Source organism: Loxodonta africana, chromosome 4 (assembly GCF_030014295.1).
Source record: "Loxodonta africana isolate mLoxAfr1 chromosome 4, mLoxAfr1.hap2, whole genome shotgun sequence".
Classification (NCBI taxonomy): Eukaryota; Metazoa; Chordata; class Mammalia; order Proboscidea; family Elephantidae; genus Loxodonta; species Loxodonta africana.
Window position 1 is genome coordinate 72,253,510 of NC_087345.1, and position 27,901 is coordinate 72,281,410.

Genomic DNA, 27,901 nt, shown 5'->3' on the forward strand with positions numbered 1-27,901 from the left:
ATTTACTAAGGTTAATTGTTACTGATAATAATCAGTATTTTAATTTGCCTTAATGTTAGCCACTTAAGTACAGGCACTGGGTTTTTTGGGGGTATGAGTCGCTTAACGTCCACAACAGGTTCTGTGAACTAGGAAGTTACGTGATTTTGACACTGTGCGAACACCGTATTATATACAGGAGATGAGCGCGCAGGACGGTCAATGGTCAAGCCGGACCCGTGCTTCCGCCACCCAGCCAACAGACAGCTCTGTAGCTGCGCGTCCCGCGTGGTTACCATCCGGTCTCACAGATTCTTGGCTCCCACCCATCAGGACGCGCACTCGCCGTCCAGCCTGCCGCTTCTCGGCCTCCCAAGCCGCTGGCTCCTTTCCCTTCCTTCCTCCCTGCCTTCACCGTCTCCTCTAATGGGCTCTACGCCCTTTCAGTCCTGCCCGCCCCAGTCCTGCTTAGTGACCGCGGAAGGAGCCTGTGGCCTCGGGCCGGCCTCAGGCGCAGGCGTCTGCGCGGTCCTGGCCTGAGACCAACGCGGTGAACGGGCGGCCGCGGGTGGACGCCAGGATCCCCTCCTCCTGCCGCCTCAGCGCTAGGGCGGAAGAGGGGCTTGGAGAACTAGGGAGAGCTAGTGAGACAGATGGATCTCCCTACTGAGCAAAGGACGTCCGCTACACCTCCCATTCCCTAATCTAGATAACCTTATGGGTCCACGGATATATATGCGGTCAGACTTTGCTCTAACGGATGTTAAGCGACGCGTACCTGTAATTGTACTAATAATGTTATACCAGACAACTGGGATACATAAGAAACATCTACCTCTAAATTGAGTACAATTTACTGTAGACTATAAAATGCGATTTAGGAACTAAAACCAAAACCAAACCCATTGCCTTCGAGTCAATTCCGACTCAAAGCGACCCTACAGGACAGAGTATAGTTGCCCAATAGGGTTTCCAAGGAGCTGCTGGTGGATTCAAAGGGCCAGCCTTGTGGTTAGCAGCGAACCTCTTAACTGTTGTGTCACCAGGGCTCCACTTACAGACTATGACCGTTTAAATTACTTCTAAACCGGTATAGACACCCAGGTTTTGCCAATAATTTTTTGACATTCATCATTTAAAACTAACTTCACAAGACTCTCAACATTTTTGATAATTTGATAATTTTTCAGCATGTGCAGAAGGATACAAAGACTGAATTGGCTATGATGAAAGCCATGGTTATGCTTTAGATGGTTTTAGAAACCATGGATGGTTTCTAAAATCTGGTAGTTAACCTTTTGCACTAGTCTTTCAGATTACTCATCCCCACAGTCACACAAGAAGTGCAAAAGTTCATCGCTAGGTTTCAGCTTGTCCTCATGGGAACTCAGTTTTGCTTTGTAATTTTGCTGATTACAATTTATATTACTGGGATACAATACAATCTGTATTTTCAATTTGTTATACTAAATATGAAAAAGATTCTTGTATTTTTCAATCCTAAAAATTGGGATGAGTGGTAGAAGGAGGTTTTCATACAGGTAGTCCCCACTTACGAAAAAAAATGGCTGTCGTAGATCATTTCTAATGTAAGTCAAATACCTCATTTTTTATTTTTAGTTTTCATTATTATTGCCTTTTATTATCAGTATCTTTATAAATCCAATCTTTGTCTTTTGGTGTTGGAAACATTACGTATAAACTTACAGATATATTTTAATATATATGCATACATTAAAAAATACACAAATCATAAAAATTTACTCTGGCGATGAAGAGTTGGACAACGTCGGCATTTTGTCAGTTGCAGTGATAACTCCTCTTGTGGAAGGTTCTGGATCATCTGGATTATCTCTGGGAATCGCGTTTCTGAAAGTCAGAAAAGCAGGGAGAGCTGTCTGTATGGTTCTTTTATGTGTCTTTTTTTCCCCCTTCATGTATTTCACGGTAACATCTCACTGCTTCCTGAATCTGCCTATAGACTTTAGCAAAGCTGTCAGTGTATGGGTCCATGCTTTCAGGCAACTGAAGCCCCTGGTTTAGTTTAGAAAAAAACTCCAGCTGATCATTTCACTGAAAATTTTTTCGACATCTCTCCTTCTTCCACATTGTTTCTTTCTTCTTCAGCATTCCTTTCCTCTTCAAAATTCATTAAGTCCTGATCTATCAGTTCCCCTCCTTCATGATCTATGAGCTGTTCCACATCGGCAATATCAAGTTCTAAATTCAGCATTCTTGCCATATGGACGGTTTTTCCACTAGTCTTTTCCATCATACTATCCTGATCAAATGCTTGGAGCGTGTTCACATAACTCAGCAATTTTTTCCATATTCCCTGCATGCATTTTCCCATAACTTCCTCCCAGGAAGCTATACAAATGGTAAGCTATACAAAAAAAAAAAAAAAAGAACAGTTGCAAGTGTGGTTTGTTGTAACTAGAATATATCCTAAGTTGGGGAATACTTGTACTTTTAAAAGCTATAGAGTGTTAGAGGGATCTTAGGCAATGTATAGTGATACATAGTAGACAATCAGCAAATTAAAAAAAAAATTTGCTGTCGGGTTGACTCTGATTTATTCCACACATGTCAGAGTAGAACTGTCTCCATAGGGTTTTCAATGGCGGATTTTTCAGAAGTAGACTACCAAGCCTTTCTTCAGAGGCACGGTGGACTTGAACCACCAACCTCTCTGTTAGCAGCTGAGCCCGTTGACCATTTGCACCACCTAGGGACTCCAGTCAATAAATAAGAGTGATTAATGGTAAATGATATTTAAGTTATAAAATTTGAGTGCTTAGAAGTTTGGAGATCTTCTAACTACTACTTAATTATTCGTTACATTAGACTTCGAAGTGGCAGAATATAGACTTTCCATTGCAATAGTAGCAGGAACGGTTGTGATTACTCAGTGCATATCAACTGGGAATCAAACCTCTGATCTCTCACCCCTCTCAAGTGACATGCTTTTAGAGTAGGTGATGGGCCTAGCTAGCACAAAGGCTAGCTAACATCAATTGGCTAAGTTATTTTGTCTAATTGGTTGTTGGTGCCTCTTCCATGGTGAATCCTTGCTGGTGGACGTAACATACGGTTAAGCTCTGCACACTTTGTGCTTGTTCCTATATGTCCATCCACATGCCTTTACCCCAGATCTCCTTGTCTCCAGTCTTCCAATCATTTTCCTTCCAGGCCCGTGAGCAGCCTGCCAGACTATTCACCATAGCCAGTGAGTTCATATGTATTCCAACTTCAGATCACTCCTCCCACATAAACTGGGTGGTCAGGCAGACCACCCAAAGCTCTGCCCATTAGGTTGGTTTTCTCTCACCACTGTCTTTCTAGGCCAACCCGGAGTGAAGCTGTAATGCAGGGACTTCCAGCTTGCACCCGTGTACTAAGCTATTCCATCTGTAAACCAAGCTTGGGCTTTTTCATCTTCCTTAATTTGGTCATATAGGACCCGAGTGTGAGTTGAGAGAGAACTGGTGTAACAACAGTGAATGATATGGGAGTCTGGGCTACCTGTTCACATCACTTGCTTGTGCCCTTGTCCTGCTCATGCCTGATCCTGGTTGCACCATTTTCATCTTGCGATGGATTACTGCTGGTCCTACCCAACTTTATGACTTGGTGAATCCAGGAGGATCCAACTTATGATGGTTAGTTCAGGAAGCATGGTGGCTTGGTGCCTCTTGATCAAGGATTTCATCTCTATCAGGGCTCAGTATACCAGGAGCTGTTTTTCAAAAAGTGTGTCAGTCATGACCTTGCTCCAAAATCCCAGGGGCCTTCATTGTAAGGCTTCTACTGGGGCTTGCTGCACATTGCATCTTTTTGCCACACTGATACCTGGAACACCATAGGGTTTCACAGATTGTATAACCCAAGCAGCAAGGCTATATGTACCATAGTTCGGACCTGCTGCTAGAACCAGCTTCATGGCCACATGAGCTGTGCTGCTGCACAAAGCCCCTTTCTCAGAAGGGTACCAGGCTTGATTTAATGCTTTGTTGTCACTATCTTGAAATGGTTACTAATTTTATATTTGTACGTGTGTTTTGTAAGTGAAGTTCAATGGGACAATGGAGCATGTGTGTGACCAATGGAGAAACACCAAGCCAGGGGGAATACCAGGCAGCATGGACACCAAGCAGCTGGCACAGGTACATGCCTTGGCACAGTCCAGGACACCTCAAGGTGCCAAGGTGGCCAGATAGGGACCTGAGCCCAGGTTGGCAACAGGTAGTGGAGAAAGCAGCAGACAAGCAGCAGAGGTGGCCATAGCAGCAGCAGAAAAGGGCTTTGCATAGGAGTAGCACTGAGCTCTGCTGTGGGAGTCTAGCTTGCCTATTCATTCCCTAAATCTCATCCCTTTGGTGTTTGCACAAATGATAAACCCCTCCCTCCATTGCCCTTGAGAGCTGGGACAGGAACTGCCACTGTTCAGACAGTAAACTTTTTCAGCAAAAAATTACAAAATGAAAATGTACACATGAGCGTTGTGATAAAGCATAATACAATATAGTGGAAGCTGAAGTCGTCTAACTCTAGGGAGGGTAATGAGAGTCATCATTAGCATCAGCACAAAGCTGATGCCTATAAGGTGGAGGTTAAACGTACCTCCACTCCCCAGCCTCTTTTACCAATTCTGACAACAACCGTCCTCCCCCACAGCACTATTTCCCTGGTGTGTTCGATAATTCATTACAGTGGCCACACACAACTCACAGACCGTACTCACAATTATGGAGTTTTAGAAAAGTAACAGGCTGCAACTCAGGATCGGGATCAATGTGAAAGTAACAGGATACAGGATACAGTTCATCAGTCAGGACAGCTTCTAACCAGGACAACTCTCAACTTCTCGGTTGTTCCAACAGGCAGGCCTCACTCGTGATTTATCCTTTCTTGCCTATATTGTCTAATCTGCTGTTAATCCATACAGTGAATTTTTTATTTCAGATATTGTACTTCTCAGCTCTAATTGTTCGTTTCATTCCATTTGTTTGTTTTGATTTCTTCTGCTTCTCTTCTCCCTCGGTTCATATTTTCCTTTAAATACTTGAACATAGTTAAAATAGGTTTTTTCAACCCCCGATCTGTTATTTCCTCATTTCTTATCTGTGTCTACTAATTTTTCTCTTGGTTATGGGTAACATTTTCCTGTTTTGAGGCATGTTTAGTTTTTTTGTTTTAATTAAATGCAGGGCATTGTGAATTTACATTGTTGAGAATCTCGGTTTTGTGTCTCCCCTCAGAGAGTGCGGGGCTTTATTCTGGAAGGCAAGTTAAATTACTCGCACATCAGCTTGATCTTTTGAGGCTTGTTTTTCAGCTTTGCCATTGTGGGTGTAGAGGACTTTTTATTCGTAATAGTTTAGCCCTACTACTAAGGCATGACCTTTCTGGGGTATTTACTGGATGCCGCTTGTAATCAAGGAGGGTTATCCCTCTCTGGCTGGTTGAATCTCAAACATCTCCAAGCCCTCTGAGAATTATTTACCTTATATCTCTTAGGTCAGTCATCACTCTGCCTTGTAGCGTTTTACCCTATGAATGCACATCTTAGTGTTCAAAGAATCAAGAGGACATGTGCACACTGATGGAGTTTTTTAAATCTCCATAGCTTCCTCCTCTTTGGAACTCTGTCCCACAACTTCCAGCTGCCTCAGTTTTCCCTTAACTTTGATTTTTATCCCTCACCCAAGCAAAACAACTTTGCTCTGCATATGATTCTCTTCCTTGCTTTCTGGTTCATAATGTGCCTCCATGCAGAAAACTAGGGCAATTTTTTCTGTTTACTCATGGATCACACTCCTGCACTGATTATTGTCCATTGTGCAGAAACATATTTTTGTACTGTTTTCTAGCTAATTATAGCAGGAGAGTTAGTCCGGCCTATTACACCATCATGGCCATAGGTAGAAGTCTTTGGGTTATTAAATGTTTAAGAAATTTACCCTGCAGAGGTCATGATGAATAGTGGTATTCTTCCTATAAGGAAATTTCACAAGAATCCTTCAACTGTTTGGGAAAATGTCAAAGTGAAAAAAAATGACTTATTTTACCAAAACAATTTTTTTAAAAAGGTAAATCAAATATATAACCATACACCAAATACTACTACCATTACACATCCTATACTGAACGTGACAAACACTGATCAGTTGGCAATTACTGTGTACCGCTCTTCTAACAGGAAACCCTATTAGAAATTTTTAACTTTTTAGGTCAACTGAAAAGATTAATCCGAGACATCATTCAAGAAAGTAATTCAAGATCTGGGCTATTCTAATCTGTGGTTGGAGAACATTCACAATCACTCATATGTCAGCAGAGCTATTAAAACAATTAGGAGAAAGGGCTGCACACTGTTTAAAACCAACTTTGCAGAACATGGGCCAGGCACCTTAATTTTGTTAAAGCAAAGGATGCCATCACAGTACCTGAAGGTGTTACCTACTTAGATATTTTGCAACAGTTGTGTGTTTTATTTTGTGTGTGAACCTTTGAGGTTCAACTCCTATAGGGAGTATTTTTTAACACATATGCCAACTTGGATTTTTCCTTGAAGAGTCTAAGTGTAACGAAATGGTCTGCGCATTACAAAAGGCCTTGCAACATAGGTTTAATGACGATTTTTGGACTCTAAAATAATTTTATTTTTTATTTTATTGTGCTTTAGGTGAAAGTTTACAGCACAAATTAGCTTCTCCTTCAAATATTCACACACAAATTTTCTTGTGACATTGGCTGCAATGCCCACAAAGTGTTAACACTCTCCCTGTTTCCACCCCAGGTTCCCTGTGTTCTTTCGTTCAATTTTTCTGTCCCTCTCTACCTTCTTGTCTTTGCTTTTGGGCAGGTGTTGCCCATTTAGTCTCGTATACTTGCTTGAACTAAGAAGCATATTCTCTAAAATAAATTTTTAACAACTCAGAAGAGAAATCCGAACACAAATGAGATGTAAAAACTTTATTCAAATAGTTGATAAAACTCAAATACAACATTTTTTAAAAAATATTTTGTGTTTTAGGTGAAAGCTCACACAGTAAATCTGGTTCCCATTCAACAATTCATACAAAAATTGTTTCCTGACATTGGTCGCAGTCCCCACAATGTGTTGGCACTCTACCATCTCCACCTTGTCCAGTTTCTCTGCCCCTCCTTGTCTTCTCATCCTTGCTTTTGGGTAAATGGTGACCATTTGGTCTCATATAGTTGATTGTTTAAAGGACCAAATTCTTCATGGGTGTTATAGTTTATTTTATAAGCCAATCTTTTATTTGGTTGAAAGCTGACCTCCAGGAGTGGCTTCAGTTCCAGGTTAAAAGAGCATCTTAGGGCAATAGTCTTGGGGATTCCTCTAGTCTCTAACAGTTCAGTTTAAGTATTGGCCTTCATGAATTTGAGTTTTGTTCTACATTTTTCTCCCATTCTAACTGGGACCTTCTAGTATATCCCTGGTCAGAATGGTCAGAAGTAGTAGCTAGACACCATCTAGTTCTTCTGGTCTCAGGCTAGAAGAGGCTGTGGTTCTAGTGGGAAATTAGTCCTGTAAACTAATTTCTTTCTGGAGTGTTTGGTTTCCTTCACTCTCCTTTGCTCCAGATGCAAAGAGAGCAATAGTTATATCTTAGATGACCACTTGCAAGCTTTTGAGACCCCAGACACTACTCATGAATTGAATATAACGTTTTAACTGTAATTTGGAAACATATTTTGGAACATCTGAAAAAACAAGTGATAAGAAAATAACAAACGTTGGAGAGGCTATGGGGAGATCAGAACCTTATTCATTGCTGGTGGGATGTAAAATGGTACAACCATTGTGGAAAACATTATAGCAATTCCTCAAAAAACTAAAAATAGATATACCACATGACCCAGTAATTCCACTGTTAGGTCTGTCTATACCCTAAGGCCTAAAAGTAGTGACATGAACAGGCATATATATTCCTACGTTAACTGCAGCACTATTCGCAATAGCTAAAAGGTAGAGACAACCCGAACCAACCAAACCAAATCAGTTGCCATAGAGTAGATTCTGACTCACAGCGACCCCATAGGACAGAGTAGAACTGCCCCATAGGATTTCCAAGGAGTGGTTGGTGGATTCTCACTGTTGACTTTTTGGTTAGCAGCCGTAGCTCCTGACCACTGCACCACCAGGGCTCCCTCTGTCCATCTACAGGTGAATGGATAAACAAAATATGGTACGTACATACAACGGAATATTACTCAGCTTTAAAGAGAAATGAAGTCCTGATACATGCTTAACATGGATGAACCTTGAAGACATTCTACTGAGTGAAGTAAGTCAATCACAAAAGGATAAATATTGTATGAACTCACTCATATGAAATGAGAAGAACAGGTAAATATGTAGAGACCAATCATTACTAGTGGTTACCAGGAGTGGGAGGGGAAAGAAAGAGAGGGAATCAATTTCTGGGATGTAATGAAATTTTGTGTATGGTGATGGGAAAATCGGCATTGACTAAGGGTAATGGTTATACAACTTGATAAAAGTAACTGGTATCACTAAGATGTATACCAGAAAGGGGTAAAATGGTAAACATAGTATTATACATACTTTTATAACAAAAATAGCAGCCAAAATATAATAACAATAATAAGCTTTAAAAAAGAGGCAGCAGTTGTTAATACTACTTAACCCACTGCCGTCGAGTCGATTCCGACTCATAGCGACCCTATAGGACGGAGTAGAACTGCCCCGTAGAGTTTCCAAGGAGCGTCTGTCGAATTCAAACTGCCAACCTTTTGGTTAGCAGCCGTAGCACTTAACCACTACACCATCAGGGTTTCCTGATACTTAAAAAAAAAAAAAAAATTTTTTTTTTTTTTTTGCTAAATACCTCGTGGGATGAGTTTTCTTGGTTCAAGGTTTAGGGCCATGGTTTCAAGGGCCTGTCCAGTCAATTGGCCTAATATTGTTTTTAGATACTCTGTTCTACCTCCTAGTTCAGTGAGTAGTGTCCAGGGTGTTAAAAGCGTGTAAGCAGCCACCCAAGACACAGCAATTGGTCTCTGTTTGCTGGGAACAGCAGAGGAAGACAGAGAACCAGGAGTCAGAAAAGGAAATGGACTGCTGGTCTAATTGTCTCCGTGAACCACTACCCTCATTACCATGAGACCAGAAGAACAGGATGATGCCCAGCTACTATTAACTGTACGTTTTGATCAAGGACCCAATAGATGGATCCTAATCAAAAGATGAAAAAATGTCTCACAGAATTTCAAATCCTTATAGAAACCACACTTATTGAACCCATTGAGACTGGGGGAAGTCCCAAATTTATTGCCCTGAGATAATCTTTTAGCCTTGAAATGAAATTATCCCATGAAGTCATCCTTAAACTAAATAAAAAAGTTAAGCTTATCTAGTAAGGAATGTTTGCCTCGAGCAGTGCGCTCTTCTAAAGAGTTATCTATATGAGATCAAATTGACAGCAGTAACTGTAAAACACAGAGGAGAAGTTTAGCAGACAGAGTCTAAGTTAGTGGCGGTGAAGCAATATGGGTAAAGATAGGGAGAATGGTGGCACAATGTGAGGAATGTAACCAATGTCATTGTATTGTACATGTAGAAAATGTTGAATGGCTGTATGTTTTGTTGCTCCTATGGATTGAATTGTGTTCCCCCAAAACATGTGTTGTACATCTTAACCTCTATGCCTGTGGTTATAATCCCATTTGGGAATGGGTTGTCTTTGTTATTTTAATGAGGCAGGAGTAGTGTAGGGTGTATCTTGAGTCGATTTCTTTTGAGATACAAAAGAGGTTAAACAAGCAAGCTAGGAAGCAGAGACAGGGGTAAGATAGATGCCAAGACACATGGAGCTCTCTAAGGAACCAGAAGGCAGGAGCCAAAGAGATAAAGACCTTCTTCCATAGCTGACAAAGACAGAAAGCCTTCCCCTAGAGCCAGTGCTCTGAATTCAGACTTTTAGCCTCCTAAACTATGAGAAAATAAATTTCTATTTGTTAAAACCATCCACTTGTGGTATTTCTGTTATAGAAAAATTAGATAACTAAGAGAGTTATGTATACCATTTCTACAAAACAAAAAACACTGAAAGACTACTGGCTCCTGATGTGAATGGATGTAATAGGTACCTTCTTTTGTAATCTTTATTTTGTTAAGGCACTGATATAAAATTCAGATTAAAAAAATTAATGGAGTATAAAAACAAAGTGATACATGAATGAGAAAATCAAGAGAAGTTATTCTGATGTTGAGAAATGAATGGTAACTGTCATGGATTGAACTGTGTCCCCCCAAAACATCTGTCAACTTAGCTGGGCCATGAGTCCCAGTACTGTGTGACTGTCTACCATTTTATGTGATTCCCTATGTGTTGTAAATCCTATCACTACAATGAAATAAAATGGATTAGCGGCAATTATGTGTTGATAAGGTCTACAAGATTAGGCAGTGTCTTAAGCCAATCTCTTTGAGATATAAAAGAGAGAAACGAGCAGAGAGACAGGGGACCTTATACCACCAAGAAAGCAGTGCTGGGAGCAGAGTGTGTGATTTGGACCTGAGGTTCCTGTGCTGAGATGCTCCCAGACCAAGAGAAGACTGATGATGAGGCCCTTCTTCCAGAGCTGACAGAGAGAGAGGGCCTCCCCTGGAGCTGGCACCCGGAGTTCGTACTTCTAGCTTACTGGGCTGTGAGAGAGTAAACTTCTCTTTGTTAAAGCCATATACTTGTGGTATTTCTCTTATCGCAGCACTAGATGACTAAGACAGTAACAAAGTTTTTTTCGGATCATACCAAAAGCAGTAATTCATTAAAAGGAAGAGATAAGTTGCAAATAAAAATAATAAATAGGTTCTTGGATTGTTTGATAATCTAATTCATGAAGAGAAGTGAATTATATGAACACTTTAACACTTTATACATTTCTTTCTGATTTGACCTCAACTTTGACATCAATGAAGATTACATGACTACAATAAGTACTGATGACTAATGAGTACCCTCAATTCAAAGAATACATAAGATTAGTAACTGTGAGAAAACTTTAAATGCCCATATTGGAAAAAAACCTGATTTCTGAAATTTGACAATACTGAAAATTTATATATTACCAATAATGAGCTGTAAAGGTGAAAAAAAAATTTTCTGAACAAATACTGATCAAGTATACCAGAGGAAATATTGCACATTATCTATTATCTCTATAGAACTCATACTCATAGCGACCCTGCAGGACAGAGTAGAACTGCCCCACAGGGTTTCCAAGGAGCAGCTGGTGGATTTGAACTGCCAACCTTTTGGTTAGCAGCCGTAGCTCTTAACCACTGCGCCACCAGGGCTCATATGAAGAGAGGACCACATCGTATATAGCCATAAAATGTAGACAAAAGAGTATAAAAAGGTGTGCTTGGCAGTTAATTAATCAACATATTATGTTATTTTTTATTTTACATTATTTGTTACATTTTTTAACTTTTAAAATGTGTAATGTTTTGAAGCTTTTCTTAGTATAAATATTGTTTTGTACCTAATTTTGTATTTATACTTTTATTCTTTTTCTTAACGAGCTCCTCCCACCCACTTGCAATTGTACATGAACTTAGGGCCCACCAAATTTGTCTCTCTCCCTGTTATTGTCATCGCTCTCCCTCTAACTGGTCAACGCTTTTCCATTCTTGGCCTCTTTTAATCTGTTCTCCACACCACAGCCTGAAGGATCTTCTAAGAATCCACAGTTATATCTCTCCTTTACTCCTTCAGTGGTTTTAATCAGCCTTAAGATAAAGACCGAAGTCCTTAATATAGAATCTAGGGCCTCCCTCCTGCTATGATCTAATCACACTGGCTTCTTTCAGTTCTTTGAATGCACCACCGCCAAGGCCTTTGCATACTCTGTACTCTGCCTAAAAGACATTCTACTACCCCAACACCCCAGTATGAAGTTATCTCCTACTCAATTTTCAGATCACTCAAACTTCACTTAGGTGGGCACCCTAGACTAGGTCAATTTCCAACCCCCTCCCCAAATGTGCAAACCCTAGCACGTCTCCTAATTTGTAATTATATACTTCTGTGATTATTACATTGTCTCTCCACCACTAGACTGCAAGATCCAAGAAAGGGCCTTTGTGTAGAGACAAGGACTTTCCTCCTTAGCTGACAGAGAAAGAAAGCCTTCCCCTGGAGCCAGTGCTCTGAATTTGGGCTTCTAGCCTCCGAAACTCTGAGAAAATAAATTTCTATTTGTTAAAACCATCGACTTATGGTATTGCTGTTATAGCAGAACTGGATGACTAAGACAGTTATGTATACCATTTTTACAAAAAAAAAAAAAAAAGTGATAGACTACTGACTCCTGATGTGAAAGGAAGACAGTGTGTCCTCAGCACTAGGAACAAAGTTGGCACAATCTCTGGCCTCAAACAGCTTTCAATTTAGCCTTAAATAAAAAACAATGAGATGATTTTGAAATTTGGGGCATCAATGCAGATGGAACAATTCTTTTGCGTGTGTGCGCGCGCGCACGCATGAGCATGCACACGGGCAAGAAAGCCTTCCTGCATTTGAACAAACAGGGGTTACTTATGCCACCAGCTCACAAAATTACCTATCCAGAGACTGTAATCAAGTACCTAGCTATTTTAGAAACTAATCTGACCAAATTCCCAGCACAATTCTTTCTCGCAGCAGAACTCTTTATCATTTTTTTAAGATTCTCTTGCCTTCTAAAGATAATTTTTTTAAACATGCAGTAAAACAAGGCAACGTTCCTTTTGCAGAAAGCCCTACAGTTGTATGACTTTCCAAAGTACTTTTACAATTATTTTTAACTTGAAGTATAGTGCTTTTGTGAGTTTTAAAAGACATTTCTTGTCTGACAGCCCAGTTTAGAGAAAATATACTTTATTTCTCAGAGCAAGGAAGTACATCCTGTTGTTGGTAGGTGTAATCGAGTTGGTTTTGACTCATAGTGACCCTATGCATGACAGAACGAAGCACTGCCCAGTCCTGTGCCATCCTCATAATCCGCAACTGTGTCAATCCATCTCGTCGAGGGTCTTCCTCTCTTTTGCTGACCCTCTGCTTTACCAAGTATGATGTTTTTCTCTAGCAACTGGTTCCTCCTGATAACATGGCCGAAGTATATGAGATTTGCCATCCTTGCTTCTAAGGAACATTCCAGCCATACTTCTTCCAAGACGAGTTTGTTCGTTCTGGCAGTCTATGGTATATTCAATATCCTTCATCAACGGCATGATTCAAAGTCATCAATTCTTTTCAGTCTTCCTTATTCATTGGCCACCTTTCCCATGCGTATGAGGCAATTGAAAATACCAGAGATTGGGTCAGGTGCACCTTAGTCCTTAAGGTGACATCTTTGCTTTTTAACACTTTTAAGAGGTCTTCTGCAGCAGATTTGCTCAATGCAATGTGTCCTTTGATTTCTTGACTGCTGCTTCCATGGGCATTGACTGTGGATCCAAGTAAAATGAAATCCTTCACAACTTCAATCTTTTCTCACTTTATCATGATGATGCTTATTGGTCCAGCTCTGAGGATTTTGGTTTTCTTTATGTTGAGGTGTAATTCACAGTGAAGGCTGTGGTCTCTGATCTTCATCAGTGAGTGCTTCAAGTCCTCTTCACTTTCAGCAAGTAATGTTATATCATCTGCATATTGCAGGCCGATAATTTTTCCGCCAATTCTTCTTCATATAGTCTGGCTTCTCAGATTCTTTGCTTAGCATACAGATTGAATAAGTGTGGTGAAAGGATACAACCCTCATGCACACCTTTCCTGATTTTAAACCACACAGTATCCCCTTGGTCTCTCTGAACAACTGCCTCTTGGTCTATGCACAGGTTCTGTATGAGAACAATTAAGTGTTCTGGAATTCCCATTCTTGGCGGTGTTATTCATAATTTGTAATGATTCACACAGTCAAATGGCTTTACATGGTCAATAAAACACAGGTAAATATCTTTCTGGTATTCTCTGCTTTCAGCCAGGATCCATCTGACATCAGCAATGTCTTTTCACGTCCTCTTCTGAATCTGGCTTGAATTTCTGGCAGTTCCCTGCTGGTGTACTGCTGGAACTGCTTTTCAATGCTCTTCAGCAAAATTTTACTTGCACGGTATTAATGGTATTATTCAATAATTTCTGCACTCTGCTGGATCACATTTCTTTGGAATGGGCAGAAATGTGGATCTCTTCCAGTCAGTTGGTCAGGTAGCTGTCCTTCCAAATTTCTTTGCATAGATGAGTGAGAACCTCCAGGACTGCATCTATTTGTTGTAACATCTTAGCTGGTATTTGTCAATTCCTGGAGCCTTGTTTTTTTTTGCCAATGCCTTCAGTGCAGCTTGGACTTCTTCCTTCAGTATCATCGGTTCTTGATCATATGCTACCTTCTGAAAAGGCTGAATGTCAACCAATTCTTTTGGTACAGTGACTCTGTGTATTCCTTCCATCTTCTTTTGATGCTTCCTGCATCATTCAATATTTTCCCTGTAGAATCATTCACTTTGCAACTCAAGGCTTGAATTTTTTCTTCAGTGCTTTCAGCTTGAGAAACGCTAAGTGTGTTCTTCCTTTTTGGTTTGCTAACTCCAGGTCTTTACACATTTCATTATAACACATTTGTCTTCTTCAGCCACCTTTTGATATCTTCTGTTCAGCTCTTTTATATCATCATTTCTTCCATTTGCTTTAGCTACTCTACATTCAAAAGCAAGTTTCAGAGTGTCTTCTGACATCCATTTTGGCCTTTTCTTTCATTCCTGTCTTTTTAACAACCTTTTGCTTTCTTCATTCATGATGTCCTTGATGTCATACCCCAACTCATCTGGTCTTTGGTCCTTAATGTACAATGCATCAAATCTATTCTTGAGATGGTCTCTAAATACAAGTGGGATACACTCAGGGTCCTATTTTGGCTCTTATGGATTTGTTTTAATTTTCTTAAGCTTCAATGTGAACTTGCATATGAGCATTTGATGGTCTGTTTCAGAGTCGGTCCCTGGCCTTGTTCTGACTGATGATATTGAGCTTCTCCATTGTCTCTTTCCACAGATGTAGTTAATTTGATTCCTGTGTATTCCATCCAGCAAGGTCCACGTGTATAGATGCCGTTTATGTTGTTGAAAAAAGACCAATGAAGAAGTCACTGGTCTTGCAAAATTCTATCATGCAATCTCTGGCATCATTTCTATCACCAAAGCCATATTTTCCAACCACCAAACCTTTTTCTTTTTTTCCAGCTTTTACAGTCCAGTCACCAGCAATTATCAATGCATCTTGATTGAATGTTTGACCAATCTCAGACTGTAGAAGTTGATAAAAAATCTTCAATGTCTTTATCTTTGGCATTAGTGCTTGGTGTGTATATCTGAATAATAGTCTTATTAACTAGGCTTCCTTGTAGGCTTATAGATATTATTCTATCATGGATGGGGTTGTACTTCAGAACATATCTTGAAAATTTCTTTTTGCCAATGAATACTAGTCTGTCAATTTGTTGTACTGTGGTGGCTTGCATGTTGCTGTGATGCTGGAAGCTATGTGACTGACATTTCAAATACTAGCAGAGTCACCCATGGTGGACAGGTTTCAGTGGAGCTTCCAGACTAAGACAGACTAGGAAGAAGGACCTGGCAGGCTACTTCTGAAAAAACTGGCCAATGAAAACCTTTTGAATGGCAGTGGAACACTGTCTGATATAGTGCCAGAAGATAAGCTCCTCAGGTTGGAAGGAGGTCAAAATATGACTGGGGAAGAGCTGCCTCCTCAACGTAGTCTCGATCTTAATGATGTGGATGGAGTCAAGCTTTGGAGACCTTCATTTGCTGATGTGGCATGACTCAAAATGAGAAGAAATAGCTGCAAACACCCATTAATTAGTAGAATGTGGAATGTACGAAGTACAAACCTAGGAAAATTGAAGTCGTCTAGAATGAAGTGGAACACGTAAAGATCTATATGTTAGGCATTAAAAAAAAAAAAAAAAAACCAAACCCATCGTCGTTGAGTCAATTACGACTCATAGCAACCCTATAGGGATTAGTGAGCTGAAATGGACTGGTATTGGCCATTTTGAATTGGACAACCATACGGTCTGCTATGCCTGGAATGACCAGTTGAAGAGGAATGGTGTCACATTCATTGTCATCCTGTTGTACTGAGTTAGAATAGGTTTGACAGGTTCACCTTGCCAGGGATATTTACATTTTCATACATTTCAGCAGAGTAACCACAGAAATGTTTGGAGCTCTGTGTCTCATGGAATTTTCCCCAGGATTACTTAATAACGTGGTTGTATGACCATATTTCAGAGATTTTGTTTTTGTTCAATGTGCACAACCTCCAACATCTTCCAAGTAGGATCTCAAAAATTCACCATGGATTGTTAAGGTAAAGGTATCAGGATAACACTAACTCGTTTTTTGTTTTTTTTTTAACCACTATGTCATCAGTGGAAAAGCAGGAATACACTAGGCTTGGAATTAATAGCTGACATTGCTCTAAATTTAATGGCTGAGAAAAATGAGAATGTTAATACCTACCTCACAAGTTGTAGAGAAAATTAAATATGATTAAGTGTAAGGGCTTTCAATAAGTATTCCCTGACTTGGATGTAAATATGGTAGAGCTCATACTTTACCCACCAGATGATCTTAATATCTGGTAGCCGCATGACTCCTTTCCCTTTCAATCGGTTACTGTTTGATGACTCCCATCTTTTCATCTAATCTTCCCTCCACTGTAATCTTTCCATCATAAGCTCAGAAATAGGTCTTACCAGAACCCAAGCTGAGCTTCAGCTTCAGCTTGAGGAAAGACACACTCTCTCTCTCCCCGCTCCTTACCGGCTTTTCTGTCACTTCCCGGGGTTTCCCTCCCCGCGGCTCCCGATCTCCCTCCCTTTCCGCCCGCAGCCACGCCCCGTCCGGCCTAGTCCGCGACTACCCGTCACGTGACCGCACGGCGTGCTCCGCCCCCTGTCCCGCCTCACGTGATCGCGCCAGAGGGGAAAACGCCTGACCACCCCCCCAACCCTGGCCTTCCCTGTACAGGCTGCTGCTTCTCCGGCTCTTAGCCAACTACCCTCCCGCCACCTGCGCGGTCCCCCACCGGTCCCGGGGTACCCCCGGCGCCCTGTCCGCCATGCGGCTCCTGTTACTGGCCTCAGGTGGGCCCTGGCAGGGCAGCTCCCGTTGCCTACTTGCCTGCGGTGGCTGGCCCCCAATGCTGCTGCTGCTGCTCCTGGGCAGCTGCCTGGGGGTCTCCGGGGCGGCGGCGAGCTCTCGAAGGCCCAATGTGGTGTTGCTTCTCACAGACGACCAGGACGAAGTGCTCGGCGGCATGGTAACTCTTCCATTTCTGCCCCGCCCCCTCCACCTTCCGGACTCTCTGGTTTTTTGCTCTTTTTCCCAGTCCAGTCCCGCACTCCCTGAACTGACTGCCTTGACCCTGGTTTGTTTTTGCCGTGCCAGGCCCTTTACTCAGGCTTGAGAGACAGCCAGATTTTATTTCCTCTTCATTCTTCCTCATCTTTTCTGGGTATTCGTGTATCTTCTCTCTCACACACACACACACGTACATATAACACAGGATTCCTATTCCGGACCCTGCTTCTGCTACAGGAGTTTGCCCTCAAATCTCAAAATAAACGTGGACTCCTTGGGTGGGTTAAATCAGGGAGGAGTAGGTGCTGGCTAAGAGCACACAAGCCTTGATTGTTTTTCTTTTGGATCAGACCACTAATCCAGCCCCCATTTATGAGGGACTTATAAGGGCCACCTCTGCATTTGTGGCTACCCCATCTGTTCCTGATGTTTATAAAGTAAGTGCTGAAAGGGACTAATCTGGGAGCCCAAGCCTGTTGCCATCGAGTCGTTTCTGACTCAGAGCCACCCTGTAGGACAGAGTAGAATTGCCCCATAGGGTTTCCAAGAAGGGGCCAGTGGGTTGGAACTGCCAACCCTATGGTTAGCAGCCGAGCTCTTAACCACTACGCCAAAGTCTTCAGTGTGTGCTTTTTCTCCCAAGAACCAAGAAAATTCAATCAGCCTAATTAAACACCTGGGTGATGCATTGGCTACTGTCAGTGTTCCATTTTGTATCAAAAGTAATGAGACTTCATTCTTTACCAGAGTTAATTTTGCTTCTGCTATCTTAGAATATATATATATATATATATATTTTATCTTAGAGTTCCGGAATTCATGGCCTTGGTGAACATTCACCTTAATCCATACTAAGCCACAGAAAGTGGCTTCGCCAAGGTCACATATATGGTTTAGGCAGAGTCAGGTCAAAATCTTTCCTGGTCCTCTCTGTGGTCCTGGGTCCCGCCAAGTGCTTTATTGCTTGCTTTTAGTTCTCTTTTTGTTTTCAGCTGAATGCTGAAATATGAAAGCACTTAAGGCAAGAGGTTCTCAGCTTTTCCTGTGTGGTAACAGCCTAGCCCAGTGTCCTTCAAACTGCTAGTTTCAACCCATGAGTGAATTGTGAAACCAGTTCAGTGAGTAGCTACAGCATTTTTGCTTTCCTGTAGAATGCATTAGGGAAATATCCATGTGTTACATGTAGTAAGGTAGGCATACCCGTATGTATATATGCCTAGATTGTGAGGTAAATTATATTTCTTACCCTGGGCTGTGTTCTAGAGTATGGGGGTCTTTTCTAGCTAGCTGATGATTAAGATATTTGCATTTGAGTCCACACTTCTTCCAGCCACATATGCCTTGTTGTCATTTAGTTTCATTTCCCTTCCTCACTAAGTCTTAAATCTGATGTAGTGAGGAAGTCACATCTTTTTCTACTTGTTTAATAACCTGATTGTACCCACCCTCTCATTTGTTGTAGATTTTACTTGGGCTTTGCCACTTTTCCAACTGTTACACTTATCCTCCCGAAAAAGCTAGCTATCCCTATCACGAACTAATAATTCACTGACTAAAGCACTTAAGTAAAAGGTCACACTTGTGTACCTTTGTTGAAAACAAAATTCATGAATTAAATATAAAACTTTAGAATTCAGTTCCTTCAATTCTCATAGAAAACAACCTATGGTCTGTGTATATTTAAGGTTTTTTCCTTTTAGCGTGCTATTCCTATTCGCTTCTTTAAAGCAGTAGCAAATTCTTTCTTGTAGGTGTTTGTCCTAGAGAGAGGAACCAAACTGAGTGGAGGAAATAAGTCAAACTTAATGCTTCGAATTCTCTGGAGAATTCTGGGCTCTCTTGTAACCTTTTTCTGAATATTCTACCACTAATTGTCAAATGGGGTGGCTGTGTGGTACAGATGATTAATGTGCTTAACTACTAACCAAAAATTTGGAAGTTCGAGTCTAACCAGAAGCTCCTCAGAAGAAGGGCCTAGTGATCTACTTCTGAGAAATCAGCCATTGAAAGCCCTGTGGGACACAGTCCTGGTGCCACACACACAGGGTCACCATGTGTCAGAATCCATTCAAAGGAAGCTGGTTTTTTAAGTCATCAAACAGGATTTGATGGGGAAGATCTAAGACAAGAATAGCATTTGAAAACCTCGTTGGAGCTAGGCAGGTTGTGAGGTATTTTACACTTGTGCTTCAGTCATCATGGGAGTCCCCTGATGGAGGTATTGTCAATCTGTTGCCATCAAGTTGATTCTGACTCGTGGCAACCTCATGTGTTACAGAGCAGACCTGCTCCACAGGGTTTCTTGGCCATAATTTTTATGGAAGCAGATTGTCAGACCTTCCTTTCTTGGCACTGCTGGGTGGGTTTGAACCACCAACCTTTCAGTTAGTCGTTGAGTACAAACTGTTTACATCACTCAAAACTCAGAGAGGGTGTGGTGTGATGAATTGCTTTTATATGGCCTTTCTCACCATGGTTTTGTAACTCCCACAAAATTATTGAGTGGGCCTGTGCAAATAAGGTGCCTGGCACCCTTGCGGGAGTGGAATCATGCAAATAAGGTGTATAGAGCGTTAATGAGGGGATTGGTCAATTTTGCCATCCTCCTAGGCTTAAAATGAGTTATCCCAGAGGCAGAAAGGGGGACGTCACAATCACCAAGAAAGAAGATCCAGTAGTGGAACATCTCCTTTGGACTTGGGATCCTTGTGCTCAGAACTCCTAGACTGAGGAGACAGAGCTGTAACACTGGAGGTGGCGAGAAGTAGCATCAAAGAAATGGGCAGTAAAGGCAGCAGAACCAGAAGACTGGCAGGAGACAGTGGGTAGGCTTCCTGGCCCACGGTGCAAGAGAGCTGGGTGCCTTTGGGCATGAGGCTTGCTGGCAGAGCGGAGTGCCTCCAGGCACTTATTGGCAGAGCTAAAGAGCTTTGTAACACTTGCCCAAGCAGGGCAGATGCCAGGGACCCCAGGAGGCCAAGGGCCAGAGAGAGGTATGCCTGCAGGCATGGGTGAGAACAATCTGTCCTGAATGAAGAACTATAATCCTGAGTTGGTTCTCATCCTGAATTGTAACCTGTTACTTCCCTAATAAACCCCATCAATCATGAGTATGGTCTTTGTGGCCACTGCAAATAATTATTGAACCCAGCAGAGAAGTAGAGAGTGCCATGGGAGGAACTGCTGGTGTTAGAATTAAAAGTTTGGAGAAAGGAGGTATGTCTGACCTCCACCTCATAGGAATCAGCCGTGGGCTGTTGATCTTGATTCTCTCCTCCCATCATGAAGTTAGAGGAGGCCAGACACTCCCACCCCACCATATTTTACAGGGGTTTAAGTAACTTGGCCAAAGTTCATGTAGCTTATAAGTGGCAAAGCCAAGTATGTTATCCCAGAACCCCAGGCCATTGCTCCTGTTCTAGAATACTGTGGTAATACTGACTTATTAGATGTCATACATGCCCACACCAGCACAGCCACTTCATAGATCAGAGGTTCTTCAGGTGAGATTCAGGGACCCCAGTGGGGGTCCTCAATTAACATGTAAAACTTTGTATAAGTATCTTCCTTTTTGTGGACAGAGGGAAGCCTTTGGCCCAAAGAAGATTAAGACTTGCTGCCATAGTTGGCTAGTGACTAACTCAACTATGAGTTTTGTCTTACTATTAGTAGTATATAAACCAAAACCAAACTCACTCCTGTTGAGCTGATTCTGAGTAGAACTGCCCCATAGGGTTTCCAAGGCTGTAAACCTTTACAGAAGCAGACTGCCACATCTTTCTCCTACAGCGTGGTTGGTGGGTTCAAACCTCAGACCTTTTGGTTAGCAGCAGAGCGCATAACCGCTGCACCACCAGGGCTCCTTAGTAGTGTATCAGTTACTATTATAAACTTTCTTACTTAGATTAAAATCCCCTTTGCATGCTTGCTTCATCTGCTTCCTGCCTACATCTTCAGCGTTGTCTTGCCTCACTCTCCCACATATTTACTGTGCTGCTTCTGCCACCCTGACCTTTTTTCTGTTCCTCCCTCTGTCAGCCTCTGTACTTGCTATTCACTCAGATGGGAAACATCTTCTCCTAGATCTTTGCATGACAGACACTTTATCATGTGGGTCTTAGCTTAGAAGTTACCTCCTGAAAGAGGCCTTTCCAGATCACTCATCTATAGTAGCCTCCCCCTTTTCCCTCACCAGCTACAATCTCGTGTGCTTTTATTTTCTGCATAGCACTATCACTCCCTGAAACGATTCTTTTTGTTTACCTGTCAGTTTAAGTTACCATGAGTACAAGTAATGAGGGCAGCAACCTTCTATCTTTTGTCTACCATTGTCTAGATCAGTACCTGACATACATGAAGTATTTAATAAATGCATTATAACCACACAATATAGTCACATATTCTGCAGTAACTTTGCGTATTTACCAAACAATTTGATCGTTAACCCTCATACTGATGTCAACTTCCATGGTCTTTTTTCTTCACTTTACACTTCCCACCCTCATTTTCCTGTCCCAGGGTGGTGCAAACAGTTAACGTGCTTGGCTGCTAACTGAAAGATAGGATGTTTGAGCCCATCCAGAAGTACCTCAGAAGAAAGGTTTGGCAATCTACTTCAAAAAAAATCAACCATTGAAAACCCTGTGGAGCACAGCTCTACTCTGATACATATGGGGTTACCAGTAGTTGGAATCAACTCAACGGCAACTGTTTGTTTTTAACATCCTCTTAGTAACTCAGGTTCCCCATCAAATCATTGAGCCCAGTGTTCTTTTCTTGTGTGTTTCCATTGAGTTGATTCCAACTCGTGGAGACCCCATGCATGCAAAGTAGAAATGCCCCATAGGTTTTTTCAAGGCTGTGACCTTTCAGAAGCAGATCGCCTAACCTGTCTCCCAAGACACCCCTGGGTAGGTTTCAACTGTGAGCCTTTAAGCTAGTAGTTGAGTGCTTAACCTTTTGCACCACCCAGGACTCCCTTTCCCATGGGTAGTACCCAGGAATTTTTTGTGGGAGAGCGTGGTTGATGACTTTGCTTCTTCCAAAGGTTAGCAAAGACCTTACCCTTACCCATCTCTCAGATCTCCTGGCAACATGATATGGATTACCCATGAAATTATCAAAGCCCCTCTTGAGTAAGTTAGAAGTCTCATCCTTTTGAGCTTATGGGTTCCTTAGGTTTTCCACTACTTGTATGAGACAACGGGGAAAAATCATACAGTATTGAAAATGAGGTTCTTTTTAGCTAAGGTATGGGGTGGTCAATCTTTAAGGAATCAGTATATAACAAGATATACTTAAAACTTATATGGTCTCAGATTTCAAAGGTACTTCAGAATTTTCATGAAAATTAACTCATTTAATATAACAAAATTGACCCTCTCCGGTGGTACTGCTCTTATTGTTTGTAATCTGAATACAGATTATTAGCATTCATTTTACTTGTATATGAGGGACCGTTTTCAAACTTTTATCCTCACTCTAGGCTTTGAAGTAATTGTTCTTTGTACTTGTCAGGGTCTTAAATTCTGAATGAAAGATAGAAAGAAAAAAAAAAAAAAACAAAGTGGTGTCTCACTAGTCTTTTGCTTGGCCAAGTTCTGCGGATACCTGTTTTCCACCTGTTTCAAGCCCTTACTCTACGGCGGTGACTGGTATAGTGCAGAAAGCAGGAATCTGCCGAGAAGTGTGCACCTGAGCTCCACCACTGCGGGTCTGATTTTTGAGTTAGGCTCTGAGCCTCAGGGTCTTGTCTGGCTTTCAGAATCCAAGCTTTGTTTTACTTTCATTTTAAAGGGTGGAATGCTCCTTTCATGTCATTTCTCAAATTCTGCTTCTAAAATAATTAATGGAGACAATTCTGCCCTCTCTACCACGTAAGGTGGCTGGTGAAAATAAGCAAAGGGCACCACACGTTTGTTACACTGAAATCAGCGTTGCCAGAATAATGCCATCATTGTGGACCCCCCTTCCTGCGAGCATTCTGTCCTCATGGACTTTGACACAGGATCCAATTGACGAACCAAGCCTGTTAGGTTCATCTTCAGAATCACGCAGGACTCTCTCGGTCACTGCTTAGTGTCAGATGGAGCTGACCATTTGGGAATTAGGTTGCAAGAAAACACAAATTCTGGTTTGTATGTCTTAATTTATTGGAAGAAATTATTTAACTGATAATTACTTACTTTACAGACACCCCTAAAGAAAACCAAGGCCCTCATCGGACAGATGGGAATGACCTTCTCCAGTGCTGTAAGTTTTGAAGCTAACTTTTGTAGCTTTTTTAGACTTTAATTGTGGTTGTAGTCTGAGAAGGAACATTGTCTTCTGGGTGGTTCCTGATATAATCTATCCAACCCACTGCCGTCGAGTCGATTCTAACTGATAGTGACCCTGTAGGACAGAGTAGAACTGCCCTATAGAGTTTCCAAGGAGTGCTTGGTGGATTTGAACTGCTGACCTCTTAGTTAGGAGCCGTAGCCCTTAACCACTACGCCACCAGGGTTTCCAGTGTAATCTACATGTTTGTTTTTTCCCCCTAGTTAAATACCTGATCTGAAAGGAGGACCTTATTTAATGTGATATAATTTGATTTTAATTGAAATATTTATTCTTAACAATTGAAGATTAATTACAGGTATTTTATAAGCCAATCTGTTTACAACTCAGAACTAGAGAAATTTATTTAAAATCTCACTATTTAAGTTTTGAAAGTAGATTTAAGAATTAAGTAACATTTATGCTTAGTAAACTGTTCCATGGTAAAAACTTGCATGTCACTTTACAAAGCCTTGTTAACTCTGACAGCACAACCTGACAAAGTACCACCAAAAAAGTAAAAAGAAGAAAAATGCACGTATTTGTTTCATGTATAAACATAAAATGAAAGATCCAAAATATAGTAATAGCAGATTAAATTCAGGAACCATGCAGCATGACCATGTAGATGGTATTCTAGGCATGAAGGGTAGCTTCATAGTAGGAAACCCACTGAACAGCACCATAGTGTTGTGCTTGAGAAAACAGACTCTGGAGCCAACTTTCATTTTCAAATGAAAGTTGCACATGAAAGTTTCAAATACTTTCTCTCCCTTTTTTATAGCTGTGTGACGTTGGGCAAGTTACTTAATCTATCAGGCCCATTTGGTTTCCCCATTTGTAAATGGAGGTAATAGTACCTACCTTAGGATTTTTGTGAGGTTAAGTGAGTTGATATATGTAAAGTTCACTCCTATCAGTTCCTGATTTACGGTGATAAAGTAAAGTTGGTAGTTGCTTACCAATATGAAATAAGGAACTGAAAGAAGGAAAGTAGTTGATCATCTTAATGGTTGTTGGTAGGTGCTGTCGAGTCAGTTCTGACTCATAGCCACGCTATGCACAACAGAATGAAACACTGCCCGGTCCTGCCCCATCCTTACAATCCTTGTTAATGCTTGAGCTCATCATTGCAGCCGCTGTGTCAATCCACCTCGTTGAGGGTCTTCCTCTTTTCGCTGACCCTGTACTCTGCCAAGCATGATGTCCTTCTCCAGGGACTGATCCCTCCTGACAACATGTGCAAAGTATGTAAGACGCAGTCTCGCCATCCTTGCCTCTAAGGAGCATTCTGGTTGCACTTCTTCCAAGACGGATTTGTTCGTTCTTTTGGCAGTACATGGTATAGTCAATCTTCTTCGCCAGCACCACAGTTCAAAGGCATCAGCTCTTCTTTGGTCTTCCTTACTCATTGTCCAGCTTTCACATGCATATGATGTGATTGAAAATGCCATGGCTTGGGTCAGGCGCACCTTAGTCTTCAGGGTGACATCTTTGCTCTTCAACACTTTGAAGAGAGGTCCTTTGCAGCATATTTACCCAATGCAGTGTGTCTTTTGATTTCTTGACTGCTGCTTCCATGGTTGTTGATTGTGGATACAAGTAAAATGAAATCCTTTCCAACGTCAGTCTTTTCTCAGTTTATCACGATGTTGCTCATTGGTCCAGTTGTGAGGATTTTTGTTTTCTTTATGTTGAGGTGTAATCCATACTGAAGGCTGTGGTCTTTGATCTTCATCAGTAAGTGCTTCAAGTCCTCTTCACGTTAATCAGGCAAGGTTGTGTCATCTGCATAACGCAGGTTGTTAATGAGTCTTCCTCCAATCCTCATGCCCCATTCTGCTTCATATAGTCCAGCTTCTCGTATTATTTGCTCAGCATACAGATTAAATAGGTATGGTGAAAGAATACAACCCTGACGCACACCTTTCCTGGCTTTAAACCAATCGGTATCCCCTTGTTCTGTCTGAACAACTGCCTCTTGATCTATGTAAAGGTTCCTCATGAGCACAATTAAGTGTTCTGGAATTCCCATTCTTCGCAATGTTATCCATAATTTATTATGATCCACACAGTCGAATGCCTTTGCATAGTTAGTAAAACACAGGTAAAGATTCTTCTGGTGTTCTCTGCTTTCAGCCAGGATCCATCTGACATCAGTAATGATATACCTGGTTCCACATCCTCTTCTGAAACCGGCCTGAATTGCTGGCAGTTCCCTGTCGATAGACCGCTGCAGCTGTTTTTGAATGATCTTCAGCAACATTTTGCTTGCATGTGATATTAATGATATTGTTCTATAATTTCCACATTTGGTTGGATCACTTTTCTTGGGAATAGGCATAAATACGGATCTCTTCCAGTCAGTTGGCCAGGAAGCTGTCTTCCCTATTTCTTGGCACAGACTGTTTGTTGAAACATCTCAATTGATATTCCATCAATTTCTGGAGCCTTGTTTTTCACCAGTTCCTTCAGAGCAGCTTGGACTTCTTCCTTCAGTACCATTGGTTCCTGATCATATGGCACCTCTTGAAATGGTTGAACATCAGCTAATTCTTTTTGGTGTAATGACTCTGTGTATTCCTTCTATCCTCTTTTGATGGTTCCTGCATCATTTAATATTTTCCCCCATGGAATCCTTCACTATTGGAACTCGAGGCTTGAATTTTTTCTTTCATGTGCAAAGAACTGGAGATAGAAAACCAAAAGGGAAGAACACTGAGCGTGTTCTTCCCTTTTGGTTTTCTATCTCCAGTTCTTTGGTTTTCTATCTCCAGTTCTTTGGTTTTCTATCTCCAGTTCTTTGGTTTTCTATCTCCAGTTCTTTGGTTTTCTATCTCCAGTTCTTTGGTTTTCTATCTCCAGTTCTTTGCACATGTCATTATAATACTTTACTTTGTCTTCTCGAGAGGCCCTTTGAAATCTTCAGTTCTTTTACTTCATCAATTCTTCCTTTTGCTTTAGCTGCTTGACGCTCAAGAGCAAGTTTCAGAGTCTCCTCTGACATCCATCTTGGCCTTTTCTTTCTTTCCTGTCTTTTCAGTGGCCTCTTGCTTTCTTCATGTATGATGTCCTTGATGTATATCCCACCTGAATTTAGAGACCATCTGGAGAATAGATTTGATGCATTGAACACTAGTGGCCGAAGACCAAATCATCTTAATAGATGCTCAAAAGCCCTCTGAAAATTTAGTATCTTTTCCTGGTAACTTATTAAACTAGTAGAAGAATATATCCTTACTCTGAAGAATATTTCAAACGAATGACGGATCTTATACTTAAAATGAAAACTAGGGGCATTCCTATTAAAAACAAGAGGAGGGCTTAACATCGCTTATTAATGTTGTACTGGGAAGCCTAGTCATTGCCATAGGCTAATGGAAACAAAGCTGTTGGAAAAAAGACAAAATTACTACTTCCACTTGCTTGGATTTTCTACCTAGGAAACACAGGAGAATTTTTGGAAAACTTTTAATTAATAGAGTTGAGTTTTGTAAAAATTAATAACTTCTGGATAACCAGTTAGAGAAATAAAAGGATGGGTGGGAAGATTTCTTGTGTAATAGCAGCAAAATTTCAACTCTCAGAATAGCCGATGGTGGCAAGAAGTGGTTAGGAACTATGTAAATGAAGTTACAGAGGTTGCTGAGTGACGTAATGAAAGCACCTGGTTAAGCAGATGTGCATATCATTTTCTGTAGGAAGACACAACATTATGGAATGTCTATTTTAATCAGGATCCCAACAAGATTCTCCTAGACACACTTAAGTGATACCAAAAGTTACCTGGAATGATAAGTAGGTAAGAACGATCAAGGTAATTTTGTAAAAAGAAGAAATTAGCGTACCAGATATGAAAATACAATATGAAAATACAAAAAGTCGTGTATTGGGGGCCATAAAATAGAACAGAAGCAAAAAAGGAAGAGAGTTGCCAGTGTACAAATTACAGAAGTAAAACATCTTAACAAAATTAAAAGCCAGAAGTTAAAGTAGGAAGTATTTATAACATGACTGAATCCTTCCTTAACTCAAATCTCATGTAACAAGAAGCCAACAGCCCAGGAGGAAAAATGGGCAAAGCATATGAACAGACAGTTCATGTAAGCACAGTTGGTCACTATATATATGTGGAGATCATTCATCCTCAGCAATATTTAAAAATACAAAATCCCATTTGAA

At 41.1% G+C, this 27,901-nt stretch overlaps 2 protein-coding genes across 5 annotated transcripts in view; one reads left to right on the forward strand and one right to left on the reverse strand.

The window, feature by feature from the left end:
* Positions 1-2,326, reverse strand: part of TBC1D30 (TBC1 domain family member 30) — a 129,377-nt gene extending 127,051 nt beyond the window's left edge. For all 3 annotated transcript variants that reach the window (XM_064283925.1, XM_064283924.1, XM_023558452.2), the window contains exon 1: positions 1,744-2,326. In XM_064283925.1, the coding sequence (XP_064139995.1) occupies positions 1,744-1,822 (79 nt within the window). In that variant the 5' untranslated portion in view covers positions 1,823-2,326. The remainder of the gene's footprint in view (positions 1-1,743) is intronic.
* A 14,698-nt stretch (positions 2,327-17,024) lies between these two features.
* Positions 17,025-27,901, forward strand: part of GNS (glucosamine (N-acetyl)-6-sulfatase) — a 52,264-nt gene continuing 41,387 nt past the window's right edge. For both annotated transcript variants that reach the window (XM_003405580.4, XM_023558451.2), the window contains exons 1-2: positions 17,025-17,360; positions 23,594-23,653. In XM_003405580.4, the coding sequence (XP_003405628.2) occupies positions 17,160-17,360; positions 23,594-23,653 (261 nt within the window). In that variant the 5' untranslated portion in view covers positions 17,025-17,159. The remainder of the gene's footprint in view (positions 17,361-23,593; positions 23,654-27,901) is intronic.